This window comes from Vanellus vanellus (genome assembly GCF_965231255.1).
Source record: "Vanellus vanellus genome assembly, chromosome: 7".
NCBI lineage: Eukaryota > Metazoa > Chordata > Aves > Charadriiformes > Charadriidae > Vanellus > Vanellus vanellus.
The window spans coordinates 12,841,567-12,862,290 of record NC_138912.1 but is presented as its reverse complement, the minus strand read 5'-3'; the positions used below and the strand labels follow the sequence as shown (position 1 = coordinate 12,862,290).

The 20,724-nt window shown below is 46.7% G+C and overlaps 1 protein-coding gene across 1 annotated transcript in view; it reads right to left on the bottom strand.

Moving 5' to 3' along the window:
- Window positions 1–17,234, bottom strand: part of SORCS1 (sortilin related VPS10 domain containing receptor 1) — a gene marked incomplete at its 3' end in the record, with an annotated part of 307,932 nt that extends 290,698 nt beyond the window's left edge. Inside the window, exon 1 of the mRNA XM_082486026.1 lies at window positions 16,352–17,234. Coding sequence (XP_082342152.1) covers window positions 16,352–16,990 — 639 coding nt within the window. The 5' untranslated portion in view covers window positions 16,991–17,234. The remainder of the gene's footprint in view (window positions 1–16,351) is intronic.
- Window positions 17,235–20,724: the final 3,490 nt, after the last annotated feature.

Sequence of the window (20,724 nt, the reverse complement as noted above, 5' to 3'; positions counted from 1 at the left end):
ATTTTCTGCTCTTTCACTTCTCAAGGCCATGTCCCACAAACCTAGTTTTCCAACATCATCACATTATTTCTCTCTGTCAGCAACTTCAATTTGCTGCTCCATTCCCTGGGCTGTACAGGCAACATCTCAGCACACTGTTTTTCCAGCTCTACCCTTCCCAATTTTACCAAGTGTTCTCCCATTCTCCAGTTAGCATCTCCCCCCCCCTCCCCCCCCCAAAAAAAAAAAACAAAACCACAAAAACACAAAAAACAGAGAGGCTTCCTACCTGCTTAGGACACATGTCTTCACTAGTAGAAAACACTTTGGACCACAGTGTTTTTCTTCAGTTGTTGAGGTCAGTCAATATCAGCTGTTTCCAAAGCTTACCAACAACCACAGGTCTTCTCTACTAGAAAAGCTGTTCTTCAACAGACCACATACAACTTCACACAGTCCCACAAAAGACTCTTACCTTTCTACTTTGACCCCTCTTATGTCTTCCTCCCCTTAATCACTTATTCCTTCCACCTGGGAAGACAGGGAATTAGAGCCAGCTGGGTCCCCTGCCCTTCAAGGGCTAATTTACACCCTGAGGGATTCCTTCAACTTCCTTCAAATTGCCTTCTGCTGGCTCCCACCACACCCTAAAATCAATGCTCATCTCTTGTGTGTTTGTGCCTGTGCTTACCTTCTATTTCATTATTTCCCTTTTAGAAGTTAATTATCTAAATCACAAAAAACTTTACTAGGCTGAATCAAGTGGTATCACATGATCGATGCATTTTTAAACCTCCTGTTTCTGCTGCTTCTTGTTGCCTGTTCACACATTTAAGGAAGAACCAATTATCTAGTCTGCCTCCTGCCTAAAGAAGAGACCATTGCAATCAAGTTACCCGAGTCCTACGTGAGGCAATCCCGACCATTCCTTGTAATGGTTTCTGCGGTGGAGTGGCTGTATCTGCCTCCCAGACCACAGCTAACTGCGCCTGTCAGTTCTTTGAGCCAGGAATCAAATAGTTGTCTGTAAAGCATTTCAGTGCTGTAAAAGGAACACTGTACAGGATTTGCAATTATCAGGGAGAAGACATCTCTCTGCTCTGCACTAAAACAATGTCAGCGATTAACGCCTTTAGGAGGCTCCTGCTTGGGTGGAAACCACGTTCTTTAGGACCTCAGCTGTCAATCTGCTCAGCAGTGAAAGGGGTCAGAACAGGGAAAAAGAGCTCCTTGGGTTTTCAAATGTTCCTCTTGTAATCTATTCTCCCCTTGAGTTTCTGGCTAGTTAAGAAATGGTCAAGCTGCCACGCTTCTGACTTTCCACACAGCCATCCTTAGTAAAGCTCAAACTGTTTCAGGAACAAAAATGAATATTTGATATTCAGGTTACCTTCACCTTAATTTTATAGCAGCCACTATTATTTTACAGAAAGCAAATATTTCTAAGATTCATTTAAAAACCACCTTCCAAGCTACATTCTCTATCTGAATGTGTCAGAAGCCACAATTTCTGTTCTGGGAGAGATTCAGACAGGCTGATGTTTGGTTTCTGTCCCAAAAAGGAAAGGCAAGATCATGAAATTTCCCATGAAAACGAGTACCGGTAAACATTTTTCAGCTGATAATCAATAGCACCAAAGCATTTCCTTTTGATAATGTCAGAACATTAAACATTAATTAAGACGTATATAGAGATGTGCTTCCTGCCACTCCAGGGGTGTCGGTAATAAAAATCCCCACAGGTATTAGCTCAGAAAGGAAAGCACTGCATTGCCTTTGAGACTGCCCACCTACTTGTCTCCCTGCAGTGGCTTCGCTGCTCAAAGAACTTGTTACTTCAGCAAAAGTCCTTTGGTAGCGTCCACCATGCAACTAAGGAGACACAGCAAAGAGGAGACAGCTGGAAACAAAATCTCTCCAGGAGGGAGAAAGAATAGAGCTTGTTCATAGGGCCCATTCCCAGAAGGGAAGGTGGAAGAGGACAGAGGAGCAACAAACTTACACCTCCTGGGAACGAGATGATGTATCATGTAGTGTCCTGTACACTCCACATATTCTTAAATTCAGTATAAAAGATGTGTCCATGATATAGCATTAGTATCTTGCCATAATCCAAAGCAAAAGCCAAGTGGGAATGTTTCTCACTACAGTTTTTGACACTATCAGAACGCAGACTGCTTTGGTTGATATTTTAGTGTAGCAAATGTCACTGAAAATGACATTCCCCCAAGAAATTTTCTGATTTTGACTAAACTATATTTTCGAATAGAAAATTCTTCCGACAACTTTCTTTCCCCAAGTGGCTCTAATACTCATGTTTAATGACTTATGTGTCTCAGTGGCATTGTCAATTTACTGACGTCATCTGTCCTTTGTAAACTCATCGCAGAAGGTGAATATTTAAAACCATGACATCTATCTTGTCTTGTCCTTATTGTGATACTGCATCCATTTCCCATACTTTATTATCCCATGTATTTCTGCAATGAAGTATTTTCATCTTCTAGCAGCTGTTACTGCATAACATATTTCTGGATCATCTGTATAGCTTGTTAGGAGGACAAATTTACTAATGGGTTAAAGTTTAATTCACATCGTACCATCCAAGTTCAGACGTCAACCATGCAATTCCATAAATTTAAGCAGGAGCACCAAATTACAGAAATCTTTCTTTTTCTCTGAACTCTCTCCAGCAAAGATCTCCATCTGTTTAATAATACAGTATGTCCTTATTTAAACAAAATGCTCTCTATTATACAGAGAATTAAATACAGGTTTCCCGAGTAACATTTCATAATGAGATGCTGATTCCTTTGTACTATATTCTATGCTCCTCATAAAATTTCTCAAGGTATCTCTTTGCCCTACTTGCTCATAAAGGTTTGTTTCTCACCAAAATCCGCCTTGTCAAACACAAGATTTCTCAGAAAAGATTCTTCCTGCCTGGTCTTGCAATACCTCAGCGTTAGAAAAGAATAGAGATGGATCCTCCTGCTTGCCACAAAGCAGTTCTTGGCTTCATCTAAGGGAATCCTGATTTCCATGAGCAGAAAAGGAGCGCAGACCACAGACTCAACATTCCTCCTCAACTATTTCGTTCTGAGATGGTGCCGGATGCAATGGAGATATGGAAAGGATAGAGCAACTAAGGTGATGACATTTTCTTCTCTTTGTGTGTGTGTTTCTCTTTCAGTCTGACAGGAGCACTGGTGATTTCGTCACTCTTTTTGGAAGGATATTTGGAAAGCAGTTTGGGGTTTGTTTTCTTATTTCCCTTTAGAGCCATCACTCCGATGCCTCGCTGATAAACCTGCCTTAAGAACTTGAATAGCACTGAAGAAAATCAGTGCTTCTGTACTAAGCATGGGCAATGACAGCTATTTTAAAAGGACGTGAGCAGCCATCAAAGCATAGGCAGATAATCTAGAGCATAAACATTTCCTAGAAATAACTTGCTACACTTAACATCACTTTAAAAGTTCAAAGAAACACCAGAATATCTTTGATTAACTCTGCTTTAAGAGAAAGGCGATGTTGACCTGCACTGAAGCTGCACCTTACCGCTGCTGTTCTTTGTGGTGAAAATACAGATGTAATGAACCTGCCAAGACAGTGCTGTTTCCCTGAGGAGGGCTGAAAGGGAGCAGCACCCAAACGGGGCAGGAGAACAGCAGAAACGCAATCAATTCTAAAACTAAAAGGAGAGGTCGAGAAGCAAGTGAGGAGCACCAGGAACGCTCATTTCCTTCCTCCAAATCCATGCACAAATCAGACAAAACATCAGTTATTTGCTCCGGTGGATCTTGTGTGTATCTATGTATCTTGTGAGCATGGGAAAATCGTAAAGGCAAGCTTTAACATCGTCATGAGTCCCGGGCAGTGACAGCACTTAAGTCCCCTAGAGACCGTTACACTTAAGAACAAGAAAAAAAATGGAAGGGATGTAAACCTACCACTTCTGGGCTTCAGACCAATGGTGGCAAAACTGGCCCACATCTCTGTAGCGTGGGGATGCCGAGTTTTGTCAGACCTCGGGTGTGATTGTGTCCAGCAGCTGCTCAGCTATCCAAGCAGCCTATCGCAATCCCAGCTCAGGGCCTAATTCTGAGCTGCGCTACAAGGAATGCAGTCAAAGGAAGCTGAGGAAAAAGGGAAAAGAGATGCTTTCTATGGAAGGTTTTCAGGAAGTTTTTGACAGCGTAAGAGAGAAGAGACTATAGGAACCTGTGTCTTAATGAAACTTCAATGACTAAATCCACAGAGCCCTAATGCAGTTGTTGCAGAATTGGCTTGTTTGGCCAATCAAGAAAAAAACAAACAAAAAAAAATTCATTCTCAGAGTTCACGAGTGGAGCTTTCTTAAGATTTCTCAACTAGTAGTGATCCATTTCTTCATAGTGTCCTGGTTTAACCAGGTGCATCTTTAAGGTGCTTCTGGTCTTGTTTTCAAATTTCTTCTGCATGGACAACATTTGGTGCCACCTGGATTTGGAGGGAAGACTAACGGGGCAGGAGCCTCCCAGCTGATGCTGGAAGATGTGATGCATGATCTGCCAAGCTGGGCACTGTGGTCGTACAGCCACATGCGTTCCCTATGAGGGCTGAGTCCACCCTGCATCCTTGCGCCTATACTGGTCTCATCCATCTGGAAGGCAGGAGGAGAAATGGCAGGTGGACCCAGCAGGACCACCACCTTCATGCCAAAGCTTCAACGCGTTCCTCTCTGTGCAGAGGGTATTCCTGCTGGCAGTCAGCAAGGGCTGATGGCTGTGCACCCCCCTTGCTAACACCTGCAGCATTCCATCGAACTGCTGCCTTGACCCGCCAGAGTAGCTGAGATGTTTGACAGTGTCAATGCATCGGCTCATGGGCTGGCCTGTCCGTCCTGACAATTATTAGAGTTAGATTCACCTTTCTTGCCCCTTCTGCATCAAGGGAAGGTACTCACACACCTATACACACAGGCGTGTCAGGCATTTTCCCCATGTGTTTATTGTTTTTCATGTTTTTTTTAAGAATCACACCCAGAACGTGTTGCTGTCTCAGCCATCACTGCCTGTCACATTACAATAACGATTGCTGCTTTCAGAAGCCAGTTCAGGTTGTTTAATCATCGCTTCCCTCCAAGCTGTCTGTCACAGGGTGGTCGCCAGGCAACAGCATCAACAGGCAGGGCCGTGGGTGGCTGATGAGGAGGAGGAGTAGGATGAAGCACACCAGGGTTTGCAGGGAGGAAGAACTCACGTTCCCATGGGAGAGGGAGGCACAGGAGCTGCTGAGTCTACCTGATGGGATCCCAGCCTGCAGCGTGATGAAAATAACAGGGATTTCAGTGATTGCAGAACCCGGTGTTTTGGTGGAAGAAGAGAAGATGGCAGGACCCTGCCCCATGGCACAGTAATGCAGAGCTGAGTTCCTTGCTCCAGCTCCCATAGGTGTCCATGGTCCAGCTCCCTCCATCACAGGTGGGATGGCAGGGTCCTGCCTGGCTCACAGCCACGAGCACAGCCTGTGGTTAGAGACAGCTGGAATTAAAATCATAGAATGGTTTAGAGTTGGAAAGGACCTTGAAGATCATCGAGTTCCAACCCCCCTGCCATAGGCAGGGACACCTCCCACTAGACCAGGTTGCCCAAGGCCACATCCAGCCTTGCCTTCAACACCTCCAGGGATGGGGCATCCACAACTTCTCAGGGCAACCTGTTCCGATGACTTACAACCCTCAAAGTGAAAAACAACTTCCTAATGTTCAATCTAAACCTGCCCTCTTCCAGTTTAAAGCCATTCCCCCTCGTCCTATCACTACATGCCCTAGTAGAAAGTCCTTCCCCAGCTCTCCTGTAGGCCCCCTTTAGGTACTGGAAGGCCACAATAAGATCTCCCCAGAGCCTTCTCTTCTCCAGGCTGAACAGCCCCAACTCTTTCAGCCTCTCCTCATAGGAGAGGTGCTCCAGCCCTCGGATCATCCTTGTGGCTCTCCTCTGGACACGCTCCAGCAGGTCCATGTCCCTCTTATGTTGGGGACTCCAGAGCTGGAGGCAGTACTCCAAGTGGGGTCTCACCAGAGTGGAGTAGAGGGGCAGAATCACCTCCTTTGACCTGCTGGCCATACTTCCTTTGATGCAGCCCAGGATACCGTTGGCCTTCTGGGCTGCAAGCGCACATTGCTGGCTCATGTTGAGCTTCTCGTCACTCAGCACCCCCAGGTCCTTCTCCTCAGGGCTGCTCTCCAGCCATTCCCCACCAAGCATGTATTTGTGCTTGGGATCGCCCTGACCCAGATGTAAGACCTTGCACTTGGCTTTGTTGAACTGCATGAGGTTGGCTTGGGCCCACCTCTCCAGCCTGTCCAGGTCCCTCTGGATGGCATCCCTCCCCTCCAGCGTGTCTTGTTCGCCAAAGAGCTTGGTATCATCAGCAAACTTGCTGAGGGTGCACTCAACCCCACTGTCCATGTCGCCAACAAAGATGTTGAACAGTACAGGCCCCAGTACCAACCCCTGAGGAACGCCACTCGTCACTGCTCTCCACTTGGACATCGAGCCATTGACCGCAACTGTTTGAGTGCAACCGTCCAGCCAGTTCTTTATCCAGAGTGGTCCATTTGTCAAATCCATGTCTTTTCAATTTAGAGACCAGGATATCGTGTGGGATGGTGTCAAACATTTTGCACAAGTCCAGGTAGATGACATCAGTTGATCTTCCCTTGTCCACCATCACTGTAACCCCTTCGTAGAAGCCCACCAAATTTGTAGAAGGCCACCAAATTAAATTAACCACATTTATTCCTTTAACAACTTTAAAATGAGTTGTTTGGGAGTGGATGAGGAGTTTCTGAAGAAAAATGAAAGACCAAATGTCAACTTAGAAAAGTTGAAAATAAACCGGAAGGTAACACTGAACTTGGAGGAAAATATATTTACACTTATACATAGGTAAATTCTTAAAAAAATATAACATCCTCAAATATTCATTTGAATATTCAGTGGAATTCACTTCTCCTAGGCCTGTTTTCAAAGAATATTCAGAGAATGGTACTGGCAACATTCTTGGCCAAGGCAGGAAACATTAAGCTGTTTCTAAAGGATTACACTGACCCAGTGACGCACACAAAAAGGGAGCATATGACCTCTTTCATCTACTGAGAATATACCTTGGATTTAAAATAAAAACCTTCCATGTAAAGTTTATTCCAAACGATTAAATGGGATCCATTCCCACATCACTGTGGAATTTCCCATTAATTTGTGAATAGAAAACTTTATGATTACTTCACACACACCACAAAAAGACAAGTGCACCTGAGGAAATCACATATAGAGCAGGGACAATTTATGAAGTGAAAAACAAGCCCACATTTGTTATATAAAATATTTCCCTTGAATTATTTTCTCAACCTTAAATGTAGTGGGGGAGGTGAGAATGAGGGAGGAAGAGAAACATTTGGGGACAGACATGGGATGTCTCTGTTGGGTTATCTAAATAGCCTGAGTTTTTCTAAAGAGCCCTTCACTTCCTCCTGAAGGCCTGCATGAAATTGATCTGCAAGAGCTCACGGCACTGCTGTCCTTAAATAATCACCAGCAAAGGTGATATAAAACCTAATACAGATAGGATGTGAGCACTGGCACTGAGTTGGGACCCAGGGCTGTAAGGGAACAAGAGCTTCCCACGTGTAGCTGAACACTCTCCACCCAAATAAAAGAACCCAGCCCTTACATGCCTTGGGCATCGGTTTGCCTTGAAACGCCAGCTGCAAATCATCCCCTTCCATCTCTTCTCCTCTTGATTTAACACACTTCTGCAAAGCATGGAAGACTGCAAATGGGCTCTTAGGTTCCAAGGGGCAACAAGAAGTGATACACAGGTCATGGGGGACATATTCCTGGTGGCAGTCTAAAAACTGTCCTGATGAATGAATTTCAGAAGCCCTCTCTAAACACCAGCCATATCTTTATGTACTAGGTGCACTCCAGTATTTTTGCCAGCCCAGACAGTCCAAGAGTATCTTCCCTACCTTGCTGCTTCTGCATTAGAGGGCAAGGGGAAGCTTTTTTTTTTTTTTTTTTTTATGAGTGGAACCTCTTGGGGGGTGAAGTTGAGCGGTGCTTGCTGTTATCACAGAATTGGCTGCCTTATGTACACTTTATGGTCTCCTCATCCTGCCCTGAGGTTCCTCAGCCACACTTCCCAGCAGCACGGCATGGGCCAACCCCTTCATCCTGCTCGAGGTGAGCTTAGTCTCCTCCGGGCTACCTCTGAGCTTTCCCTCCAGGAAAAGAGAAATCACAAAGCCTGTGACTCCCTTCACTTTTCTGCCCCTGCAGAAGCAGTTCTGCCCCTAACCCATAACCACAGCACGGGGAGAAAGCAATGGAGGCCCTGTACCAACACAGGCTGCTCATGGTGGGGATACTCAGCATTGACATCGCCCCGTAACAGCAGAATTGGTCCCATTTCCCACCTTTCCCCCCCCCCCCAAATCTCCATCTCTTCTCTCAGCCTTCTCCTCCCCGCTCACCCCGTGTCAGGGGGACCTCAGCACAGCCTGCCCTGAGCACGTCCCTGACAGGGCAGCACGCAGGGGAGAAGTTCAGAGGCAGCTTTGAGTCCCAGTGTGCTATCACAGAAGAACATCACTCCCCTATTTAGGGACGCAACGTGAGGTTAAATTAAGTTCTTGGAGACCCTCTAAAAGAAAGGAATTACATTTTAGGACACATCCTAAAATACCCTGTTCCTTCTCAAAGTACATTCCTTTTATGTTCCCCAAGGAGAGAAAGTGCAGTACCAAGTAAAAGTGTTATTATGTTACCAGCACTGAGAATTAGGGATTAAGGGCTCTCATGTTAACTGTTGTTTGATTTAAGAGACAGCCAAAAAAATTGCAAGTGGCACGAAAATCATTTTACTGCATCAACTTTTATATGCATTTAAAATTCCAAAATAATTAGTCTATCACCCAATGCTGCTATTTGAATTGGAATCAAGGCCCATTTTCATTTAACATAGAAATGTCAATTAGAGCTGCGGGAGTCATTGATTTTTTTGGTTTGCTGGCCAGATATAAAAAAAATGAGAGAAAAGAAGTGCCTTGTGTCAGTCTGATTTTTTTTCTCCTCCTGTGAAATGCAAACTTGAATGTAGCTTTGGTTCTGGATAAACAGGATCCAGTACAGATAGATTTTATGATAATATCAGTTGCCCAAATATAATTTGAGATGCTCAATCATTCCCAGGCCTGGGGGGTCAGGTAGGACGCAGGACCCACAGGATGCCCTTGCCCTGTGAAGGAGCAGTTAGAAGCTAGACCATCTCAAACCTCACTAGATACCTCCGTGTGGGACACTGAATCAAGGTTTTGGTGTCACTGGATCATTTTTAAATACAGAATAAAAGAATTGGAAGTCCATTCAAAAAATGCTGCCTAGAAACAAAGCAATGAAAAAAACATTACATTTAAAGGTTCAAGATTTTGGTTTGTTTGGGGCTGTTTCTGAGGAGCCTTGGGATCAAAAGGAAATCAGTGTGAAACTATGAAATGTTCTGGCCAAGCTACAACAGCATTTTCCGGGGGAAGAGGTCTTTGATGGGGCAGTTTCCTTTGCCTCGCTGGAGCTCTGCGCAACATGAGGGTTGTATTCAGTCTGCCATAGTAAGAAAGAACCGGAGGATGTAAGATTGTCCGAGGCCAATGCTAACCTTGCAGCCCTTCATATGTAGGGCCATATCACAACAGGATGGGTCAGAGTGGTCTCTCACCTCTCTAGAATGAGTTGAGGACTTCTGACCACCTTGCTTCCCCCTCTGGACAGACTTCATCATGATTGCCAGGTCAGAGAAATACAAAAGTCTCACTTGAAGTCAGAAGGAAAGAGAGAAAACCCTTTTCTATTATAAAGTACAGTATTAAGAAGATTGAAAACTATAACCCTATTGCTTTATACAGTTTATAGCCTCCTGATATTGCATGAATGCCAGTTGCAACTGTCAGAGCTCTTCCATTATTCTCCTTAATCTCCCCTCATGATGAGATTTGCATATCCCACCTGTCAGTCCGGGTGGAAGCTCCTCACCATCTCCCAAACTCTTTCCCAGAGACCAGATTCACACAATGACAAGCCTTTCTTCTGCTCCTCACAGATTCTCTTTCACCCCCTGCCTTTTCTCAGTGCATGGCTGTTCTTATTAACAATTTCCCACGTATCCTATTTCATATTCCGTATATGAAAAGCCTACATTTTAGCCTGTCGAGAAATATATCTAGAGATGGATTGAAACACAGAAGAAATACTACAGCTATTGACTCATTTTTGCCAAATCATACATACACAAAAAAAAAAAAAAAAAAAAACAACCACCACCAAAAAAAAAAACAAACCACACACAAAAAAACTCAAAACTTTCTGGTTCTAGAAGTAAAGTCCTACTCAAAGTTACAGGAAATTTTCTGTTTTCCCTTGCTGAGGGCTTGTTTTTGAAGGAGGCTTCATATCTAGAAAGAACATAAAGTATTTTATGTTGTACACAGTAGCCAATCTAGTTCAGAAGATCAAAATTTGAAACACAGGGGACTTTCAGCAATAGTTTGACTTGAATTTTTCTGGTTTAAATCCCAATTTTTGTTTCCTCACTTTTTACTCAGCCCTTCCTAAATATATATCTCATTAGCGCTAGCAAGAGATTAGCCTGAAACAGCCTCAGCATCTGCTGCATTATACTATTATATATTGTTGTAATATGTAAGCAATACACACTACGTTTCACTGAAGCGTTTTAACGCAGGCATCCTTCTCAGATGAATCTTTTTTGGGACCTGTTTCCCGCACCCTAGGAACCAATCTAAATGCAAAGCAACTGACAGTGGGGTCATTCCTCACCGTGGGTCGCACCGCGCAGCTGGTTCCGGGCTCCACACTCATAGTCATTTCCTTAAAATTCCTCCTTTATAATAACGCAATTGCCTTGGGAGGAAGGGAGCAGTGAGCGCAGCGTCATACAACATGATGTCCGTCACTCACAGGATGATGCTGGCAGGTTCTTCATCCATGCCTACACTTTTACATCGGAGCCACAGCTCTGCCAGCAAGGGAAGGACAGAGGGTACCAACTACAGCCAGCTGCACGAACACAGCATCTGAGCAAAGAAGCCTCAGAGTGAGAAGATGTAAAAAGTAACATTTTGATTTTGATCCTCCATTCTGGTCTCAACAGAGGAACACTTGCAATTTAAGATACTTTTGCCATGCCTTTACCGTCTCGCTTGTAAAAGGGAATACGTTCGGTATCATCTGCATGGAATTGTGTTCATCAAAAGCAAAAATCTGATTCAAATTTGAGCTCTCGGGAGCCTGACTCCTAGAAATTCACAGTTCACTTTCCACAATCTGTCTTACAAGCGGATACAGAAAGAACAGTGCTTGCTTGATTTAGCAAGCCAAAGGCTGAAAGGCAATATGATCACTGCCTGTAAAATAATTCCAGGGGGCATAAGTGCCAGGGAGGGAAAATAACTTTAATTAAAAGGCACATGCACGAACAAAAAACCTAAATTGTCCAACAGAACAGAAAACAGACAGAAGTTTCCAAGAACCAGAAGACTAAGGCTTGGAACAGCTATCCAGACAGCAAGAAGGCAATAGGAGGTGGGGGGTGTTGAAAGAAACCCACATGGTTTTAAGATGCAGTTTGATCTGTTTATGGCTGTTGGATGCAGTGCCTGCTGCAGCCCTCGACCCTTCTTGAAGTTCCTAATTTATAAAGTAGGTTGGAATGCTTCAACTGAAAATCCAACAGGTTACAATGCATTGGAAATATATAGGTGCTTTGTTATTCTGCCTTACCTGTGCTCCGTTTGTTCTGTCGATAACTTCAAGTAAAATCTTTCAAGTAATACCTAATGTAGAGTCTCATCTTGCCTAAAAGCTCTCCCATAAGAGACCTAATTCTTCCCCTGTTCTCTGCTGTAATCACCTGACAACAGCACTGACGACCTTGCAGGCTTCATCCTGCACTGGACCCATCAGTTGTATTGATTTTCTACTGTGGATGGAATATAAAACCTGTCTGGCCATGGTTCTTTTGCATCTGGTCCAGACTCCATCTCCATCAGTCTGTTGAGGATCTTCTGTTGCGGAGGACCTAGGAGAAGCACAGCTTTGTCTTCCCAGCCATGTAAATCACAGAAGTTTCAATCAGCTGTTTAAAGGTATCATGGCCATGTAAAAACCAATCCCCAGATATACAGCAGGGTATATGCTCAAATTCTTTGCCAAACACTTACAGCAGCCCAGGAGAGCATTCCGTCCAGAGCGAGGCAAAAGTAAACTGCTTTATTAAGTGCATGTGAAACCCACGCTGCTTTCCTTCGCAGCACCACATAGAGCACATGTGCACATATAGCACAAGCTACAGCATCAAGGCTCTTGCTCAGACTCCCTTATCTTCTGACCTCCTCCATTATTTTGCTGTTTCTCCAGGGTAGTTTCAAAGGAACAAGTAAGGCACTAATCTCACCCCAAGCCAGCCTAGGACAGAAGCAGTCTTGGTTTCTTGTAAGGTCTAAGAACAACCCACATCCCAAAAGCTCCTAATGGACATTTCTGAGAGATTTGCTTTTCTCCATTAAAACCAAGTCTCTCTTTTAGCTCCACACACACATCTCTGCTAGCTTATTTCTCCTAGTCTACAGCAGAGTATTAAGGGAGGTACCAGGACTCCCATCTACAGTGTTTGGATACACCACATCAGGAAACGTGTTTGATATCTCTGCAAGCTAGGAAACCTGCCAATTTCCACACCGACGATGACATTTCTCAGTGGTGCAAAAAGGCAGGAGATCTCACTTGCGTGTCTTGTTGCAGAGATTTGAGGAAGGTTTTATCTCATAGGATCTTTTACTCCAGTTTCTACAGATACTGGTAGAAAGACTCTCTGTATGTATGAATGCAGGAAAATTAAGCAATAACAGGGCACATTCACAGATTCAATAGTCTATACTCTTATTATACTGTCAAAATGGTTCCAGGCAGGGTGCTGGCATGGGCCAGTTAACACCTTCCTGGATCATTCCCAGGCAGTCTGGGACTTGGTGCAAGCCAAAGACCATTTCCAACACCCAATTTAGCTGCAGCCGCTCTTCTCTGTTTTGCAGACGGAAAATGCTCAGGATTGTGAAGATGCCAGGCAGCCTTGTAGGGCCTCACTCACCTCTACTGGAGTCAGAAAAAGCCTGGGGCCCACCTGTGTTTTAATACAACCTGGATACACTTCTGGATTCATCCTCATCCGTCATCTAGGCTCCCTACACCTGCGGGCTCCTCTGGTAGCTCCTGCTGACTCCACCAGTGAAAAAGCCAAGGTAGACGGGAGGGATTAGTGCACACATGAACCATGACACTACAGATGTGAGCTGGGCACAGTCCAAATGTCTGGATACAGATATTGTGCTGGAGGCTAAGCTGTCCAGGGAGTACCTAAAGTCATTGATGGGCCAAAACGATCCCTGATGTAAGAAAATTTATGTTGGTGGACTTATGCCAGGATGACTTGGACTACTATTTATTATTCTTATTGTACCTGTGGCCAAGGATACAACAAGTTCATCCACAGAGCAGAATGCCATCAGTTAGTTGGTGCACATGCTCAACGTGAAATCACAGCCAAGCCTGAAAGAAGCTACAAACACCAAGAACAATCCCTTTGAGAAATCACGAGTCCTTTCAGGGATCCCTTCTCCTCTATCAGAAACACTGCAATTATATCCAAACGACTACCAAAATTAGGATACTGGGAACCACACTAAGGCTGCCCCGAGAAAGTACATTGCAATAGAAAAACTTTTTGGTGACAGTGCTTTAGTTTTCCTGCTTTTCCATCTAAAGGGATCTCAAATATTTTGAGTTTTGTTTTGGATTTTTCCTGTATTCACACAGATGCTGCAAACTATGACCATCTTCATGGTGCCCCTGTGCTTGGGCGAAAGGCAAAAGCTGTTCAACAGCAGCACTTACACAGCACATGAGAATGAAAATGCAAAAAGGTGTGTTGCATCCCCTGCCAGGGCAGGGAAACACAGGCAGGCAGCCGGCAGCTGCCACTGCTGGAGTGCCGCCAGGGCACCGGGGTTACACAGCATCCCTCACAACCCACCCCATGGGATCCTCTGCCGTCCCCATGCCGGCAGAACTACATGTGTTGTACCCAAAAGGAAGCATTTCACCCCAACCCCCTTCCAGTCCCAGCTCCTTGACAGTTGAGTGCCCAAAACCTCCATGCAGAGACATTGGGTCGGTGCCACTTTGGGCAACCGACAACTGAGCCCGGACAAGCCTGTCGTGCATCCAAGTCCTGCTGGGGCCCAGCTTCATTTAGTGTTGTGAAGGGGATGCAATCATGGCAGAAGATGGCACAGCACTGCCAGAGCCCCCACCAGCAAGGTGGGAGCATAATCTCCCTGTAGGCAATGCAACCCGCAGCTCTTTGGGAAGGACAGCACCAAATTATTTCCCCACAGCTCCCTGGAAACATTTGTACACCAAGACATGCAGAAAGTAAATCAGTGCCTAACATTAATAGCCCACACTACCAGAATGGGCAGAAACATACATACATGTATATGTATACCTAAGCACAGGTATAATAAAACACATCTATAATAAAAATATGTCTTGATAAATGTACAGATTAAACATAATTGCAGTGATAGACCAGGAAAACTGGCGCCTGCCGGATGACTTTTTATATCAGAAGCTTTTTCTTAGCAAATACGTCACTTTAAACCAGTGTCAGCCTCAATTCAATTTGTATGAACAGACCTGAGGTCCTACAAGGCGCACAACTACGCAAGAGCCAGGCTAGCTGAGTTGTGAAAAAAGGGGAAAGTCCTTCAAAATGGAGATGACAAGTATTCCTCTGTCAATTAATTGATTAAAACCTCCTGATGAGACCATAAAACCATGTCCCAATTAACTAGGGCTGAACCCCACAGTGAGATGCTTATGACATCCGCTGTAATTCTAAATCAGGTGGCTCTGCTATACCTCAATACAATCTATACGAAAAGAAATTCATAATGATTAGACCATTATTTCAAAATGTTACCGGGCTCCTAGTACTAAAAGCTGAAAGGGAGGCCAAGGATTTCTGCCAAGCAGCCTGAAACCTTCTGGCATCACAGCTGCAGACACCTTAGAGGAGAATAGCCCCAGTCCCCCTTTCTCCTGGGAAGTTGTACAGGCGAGGACCATGTCGTGCCGGCATCCCTTTCTCTCTTATCAGCATTCTGCTTGCTGTCTCTAGGAGGTAAAGTGACAGAAGTTGGAGCATTCACACAGACAGATCCCCCCCACTTCTGCTAGTCCGGGAGCAGAGTGAGTGGCAGGCAGAAAGCGCACCGGCCGATTCACTCTGCCTTGCCCAGGCCTCAGCCCTTTGGCTCCAGGTTACCTCTGCAGCGGAGCCTGGAGGGATACAGGGCTCAAGTTAAATTAGTAACTTTGATGCCATGACTATTGCTCCAGCCTGGAAACCAGTCACCTACTTCTCTGTCTGGTTTTGCTCTGCTTGGCTCATGTCAGAGCCGTTCTGCTGCTATTCACGAGAAAGGACCAGGTTACGGGAAACAGACAAGAACTCTCTCATTTTAACACCTCGGTGACAAGAGGCAAAAAGCATCTTTATTCCCTGCACAGAGGCACCGCAGAGATGAAGTCGAGAAGCCCTCCAGCATCTCCCCAATGAGCAGTGCCTGGGGATGAGCCCTTGGGCTGAGGTGGGCCCCCAAGGCTGGGAGGAGGAGGAGGAGGAGAAGGAGGAGGAGCAGCACCAGAGGGGCTTTCCCAGGCCCTGCTCGGAGCTGAGCCTCCCAGGCTGCCGGCGGGGGTTACCCCGGGGGGCGCGGCCGGGAGCGAGGATGGATCCCCCCCAGACCGACCTCTCCCTTCCCCGCCGCGGGCACTGGCAGTGGTTTCTCCCTCTCTGTCCCCCGGTGAGGGAGAAGGGGGCTGGAGGGGGCTGGGCTCTGGTTTCTCCCTCTCTGCCTCCAGGGTGAAGGAGAAGGGGTCGGAGGGGGCTGTGCTCAGCGGGCGGGCGGCGGAAAGTTTTTTTGCTCCGGAAGAATGGCCCTTTTGAAGCACTTCTGCCCCACTGCACACTGCTAAGCGAAGCCAATCCCCGGCGCCCGGAGGCGCAAAATCCACCCTCCCACCACCTTCGAAGCAGAAAAACCCAGCTCCCCCCACCCACCCCCCAAAAAAGGGGAGAAAAAGAAGGAAGAAAAAAAAAAAAAGGGGGGGGGGGGGGGAAACAAGGCCAAAAGCACACACACACACACACACACACACACACACACACCCGCGGCGGCGGTACTCACGCTGCTGTTGTGCCCCGACCAGTGCACCATGGCTTGGTTGTGCGCCGAGTCGCCGGTCAGGGCGAAGGTGGTGCTGCCCAGCCGCAGCTCCTCCAGCCCGAAGCGGGCGGCGCCGGCCTCCCCCGGCTCCCGCCCCGCCGCGCCGCCCGGCCCCGCGGCGCCCCGCCGGCTGCGGCCCCGCCGCCGACGGCCCGACCCCGGCCGGCCGCCCGCCGGGGGGGACCCCTGGCCCCGGAGAGGATGGTCCTCGGCAGGAGCTGCCGCTGGGGGCCGGCTCTCCCCGGCCGCTTTCTCGGGGTCCCTCGGCAGTCGCCGCGTCTCCCAGCCGCTGAATTTCGTCCCCGCGGCAGCAGGGGCGAGGGGCGCTTGCAGCCCGGCGTCCTCCGCCTCCATCCCGGCCCCTTGCCCTCTCTCACCTCCCTTCTCTCCGGGGAACCTCCTCTGCTCCTTTTCTCCTCTGTCGGTCCTCAAATGCATTAATAATCCCTGCTGCGGATGTTGCTGCTGCGGCTTCACCTGGGAATGGCAGGATCTGCAAGTTATTTCTGCGCCGGTAAAGCCAAAAGTGAAGAGGAAAAGCCATGTCCAGTACAGGAGAGCAACGTGCCAGGCTGGGTACCAGCCAGCAACTTTTTCCATCGCTGCTGACTGCTGATGAGTGCGAGGGAGAAAGCGCAGGGAAGGGAGAGCAGGAGCGAGAGCGCAGGGTGCTGCCGATTTACCCGCCGCGGGGTAAACACAGCGAGAACTCCATAAAGTTTCAGACTCTGCTGTATTAGATGCAGCCGAGGGGTGGGGGAGATTGCTTTCTTTCCCCCTCTTTTTTTTTTTTTTTTTAACCTTGCTTTCTTTTCCTTCTTTTGCACTTTTTCCTTTTTTCGTCTTCCACCCCCCCCCCTTTTTTCCTTTTTTTTTTTTTTTTCCTCTCCCCCCCTCCCCCCAAGACTGGCGTTGCTGATCAGGCTTTTGATGGAAGGCAAAGCCACAACCACACGGGGGAGGAGCTGAATTGAAATCAGCGAGAGAGAGGGAGAGAGAGAGGAGCAAATCCTGGCTGGTGATTTCTCCCGGCTGCCTCTGTCGAAGTCACAGCTCGCTCCTCTCCCGCTCGCTCTCTCTCTGCTCCCTCTCACTTCGCCGCTTCTGCATCACACTCCTCCCGCAGCCGCCCCGCCGGGACGCCCCGCGTGTGTTCCGTGAGTGATTGGTTACTCACTCCCCCTCTCTCTCTCTCACACACACACACACATACACACGCGCACTCCAAGAAGGACTTATCCTCAACTTTTAAACTCACACCACCTGATTCCTTCCTCCCCTGTGCTTCCCCTAAGCTCAAACCCCTAAAACCTGCTCCCTGACCTACTAAACCCACTGCACAGGAACTGGAAGCAAATGTGCAAATTGAAGCAGCAATACATACATATAAGCATACATACATGTGTGTATAGTATTTCCAGAGGAAATATTTTAATTCGATTAAGTGGCCTTAAAAGTCTGAGCAGGCTTTGAAATGTCCCTTTCTTTCTCCCCTCCCCTGTGACTGATGTAAATGCACTGGAGATGCTGAGAATAAGCACCTGAGCTTGATTTCACAGAGGAAAAGTTGCATTTCTACCCCTCCGTTCTCTCCTCCACTTTTGCTTCGCTGTACCGTCATTTACAGTAGCTGCCGATGTTTAGATAAATCACTTGGGCATGGCAGAGATGTAGTCACATAAATGCTGATGGAGACAGGGACAAGCTTTTGGAAATGAAATGACAGCAGTTGGTGGCGGGAGAGGGGGAGACAGAGATTCCCCACCACTGATTTATCAGCAGGAAAAAAAAAAAACAAACCAACTTTCTGCTCTAGCTGTCTCATGTTTTCAGGACCAGCAATTTCTCCCCCAGGAGCTGCGCGTTTCTCTCACTAGATCTCTTCCCCACAGAGGAGTTACTAGTGGTGGCCGGAGGAGATCACCAAACCCTGATTGCAGAGGTTGGTCTCTGCTGGCCGTGGGAGCCGCTGGTCCCTTACTGAAGACAGCACCATGCAGCAGAACAGGGGTCTGGGCTGTAACGGGCACTTGCAAATGTCCACTTGCTTTAAAACTGGAGGGAATTAAGAGCCCTTCCACTGGAATTTTATTCCATCCCCATCTACCTCCTCTCATTCATTCCCGTTTGATTTCCAGGAGAGCTGATTTTTTAATTAATGTTTTTAATGCCATGGAAGGCTTTCTTGTATTTTTTGGCAGGGCATTTCAGAAAGAGATTTACAGATTTGTTCCACATTCTTCCAGAGATTTCACTCAAATGCTCGCTGGTGACACGTCTTGGGATATTAGCACAGGACCACAGGCTAAGGGAGACTTACAGTAATTGAGCCTGGGCATAACTTCATGCTGCTTACAACAATGATGGATTGTCTGCAATGTAACCACCAGACCTCAGCTAAATCTACTGTAAACCAATTAACGGTATACCTGTTTCCATATCTTCCAGCTAAATGGTTACTATTAGTTACAGCCTGTCGGTAATAATAATTAACACTTTGTACTTAAACAACTCCTTTCCTTTACTAAGCCCAAAGCTCTTCACAAAGGCCAGTGAATTTTACTCTTATTGTAGGAATGAGGAAAACGGACTCACAGTGTGATCAGCAAAGCAGCAAGGACTGGAGATGGAGCTACCTTATTAGCAACCCAATCCTTTGTCTTCTATACAACAGATTGACCAGATGGATCTGTCCCAAAGGATGCTCGAAAGAGGCACACCTTCCTAGGATAAGTCTCTTAAAGGGGCTTTAATCTAAAGGGATGAAATTCAAAGAGGTGAGTGGGAGAGACGGAAAAAGAACTTGGAAGAAGGAAATTATTAAGAGGTCAGAGGAAATTTCTCCTGGGATTGTAATAGAGATTTGCATGTCTCATTTAGGCAGATGATTCTCTCTGGATTGTGCTGAGTGACCAGTGAGTGATATGGATGTGCCTGGTAAAGCACAGCTTGTACAGTGTGAGTGTACTACACCTGCAGATTTCTTCAGCAAACGCACACAAGTCAGTCACGGAGAGAAAATACGGGATCCGACGTGAGGACCACAGCCACTTTTTCCAGCATTTCCCTTGCTGTGTGTGGATATAAGGCAGAGATGTAAAGTATGAGCCTTCCCCTGATCCCTATTTCCAGGAATCATCAGTTTTGGAGATTCCGGCAGCAGAAATTGCACCTGATCCCTTATGTTTAATAGCTGCGGATAGATCTGTCTTCCCTAAATTTGTCTAATCCTTATTTATACTCCTGGTGTCTGAGGCATGCTGTGGTAGTCAATTTTACAATCTGATTAGGTGTGCTTTTGAATACTCGTGGTCTGCACTTATCTGAGAGAGACATTTTAAATCGCCATAACCTAATCTTGTTGCGAGCCATCTTTCTGCCACAGATGATGTGATGATTGAGCCATCAGAGATACGAAAACAGAGTCCTTGGCACCAAAGAATAATCCCCTGTCTTTTGATGTAGGGGAAAGCGTTCTGAGTTGGGATCTACAGTGAGGCCCTGTGCTGTCACTTGGAGAGGGGCTGAATTCATATACACAGCCGAAAAGAAGCACGGGTGTGTAGTGACCAGACTCCACGGCTGTGCTCACGAGAAAGGAAAGGCAGCACTCGTGAGTGCCCTGACCTGAGGTTACACCTGACCTGACATTTCAATAGCACACGCTACACCCCATGTCCAGCTCCAATCCCTGGTCAGAATGGGTTTTCCAACAGAGCTGCTACACTACCTCATCAGGAGAGCGCTCTTCTGCTTCGCACAGCCCGTGTTGCCTCGAGGGAGGGGAGCGGAGTGAGTCCTGGGAGCTGGGGAACAGGAGACAGTTGTTGGCGCTATAAAACACGATGCTGTGAGAGCAAATGAAAAACACAGGTCTCAGCTGGCGTCTTCAGCCTCTGCCTTTAGCAGGATAAGCAGTGGCAGGGGGTGTTCCTCTTCGCCAGGAAGGAACTCCTGCCAAGGCAGAGATCTGCACAGAGATGAGATGGTTGGAGGAGTTTCTCACTTTTGGGGTCAGGAAGCACAAGCACGAATCTAGTGAAGGGAGTCCATACCAGCTCTGGGTAGCTGATGCAGTGGAGCATCTTCCTAAGGATTTATACAGCCTTGAGAAGAGAAGCAGGAAGAGAAGGAAACGTGGCTGAGTACACAAATCTTCACTTGGGACTGGGCAGGTTCAGAGAGAGGTGGAAATATGGGCTTAGTTGAGGACATAAGTCCTTGCAACAATAATTGCAATAATCTACCATCTGCGGGAATCCTTTTCTCTGGAGTGTTTCACACTCGCAATCAGAGACTGCTTGTGGAAATGCGGTCCTGAGAAGTCTTCTGGC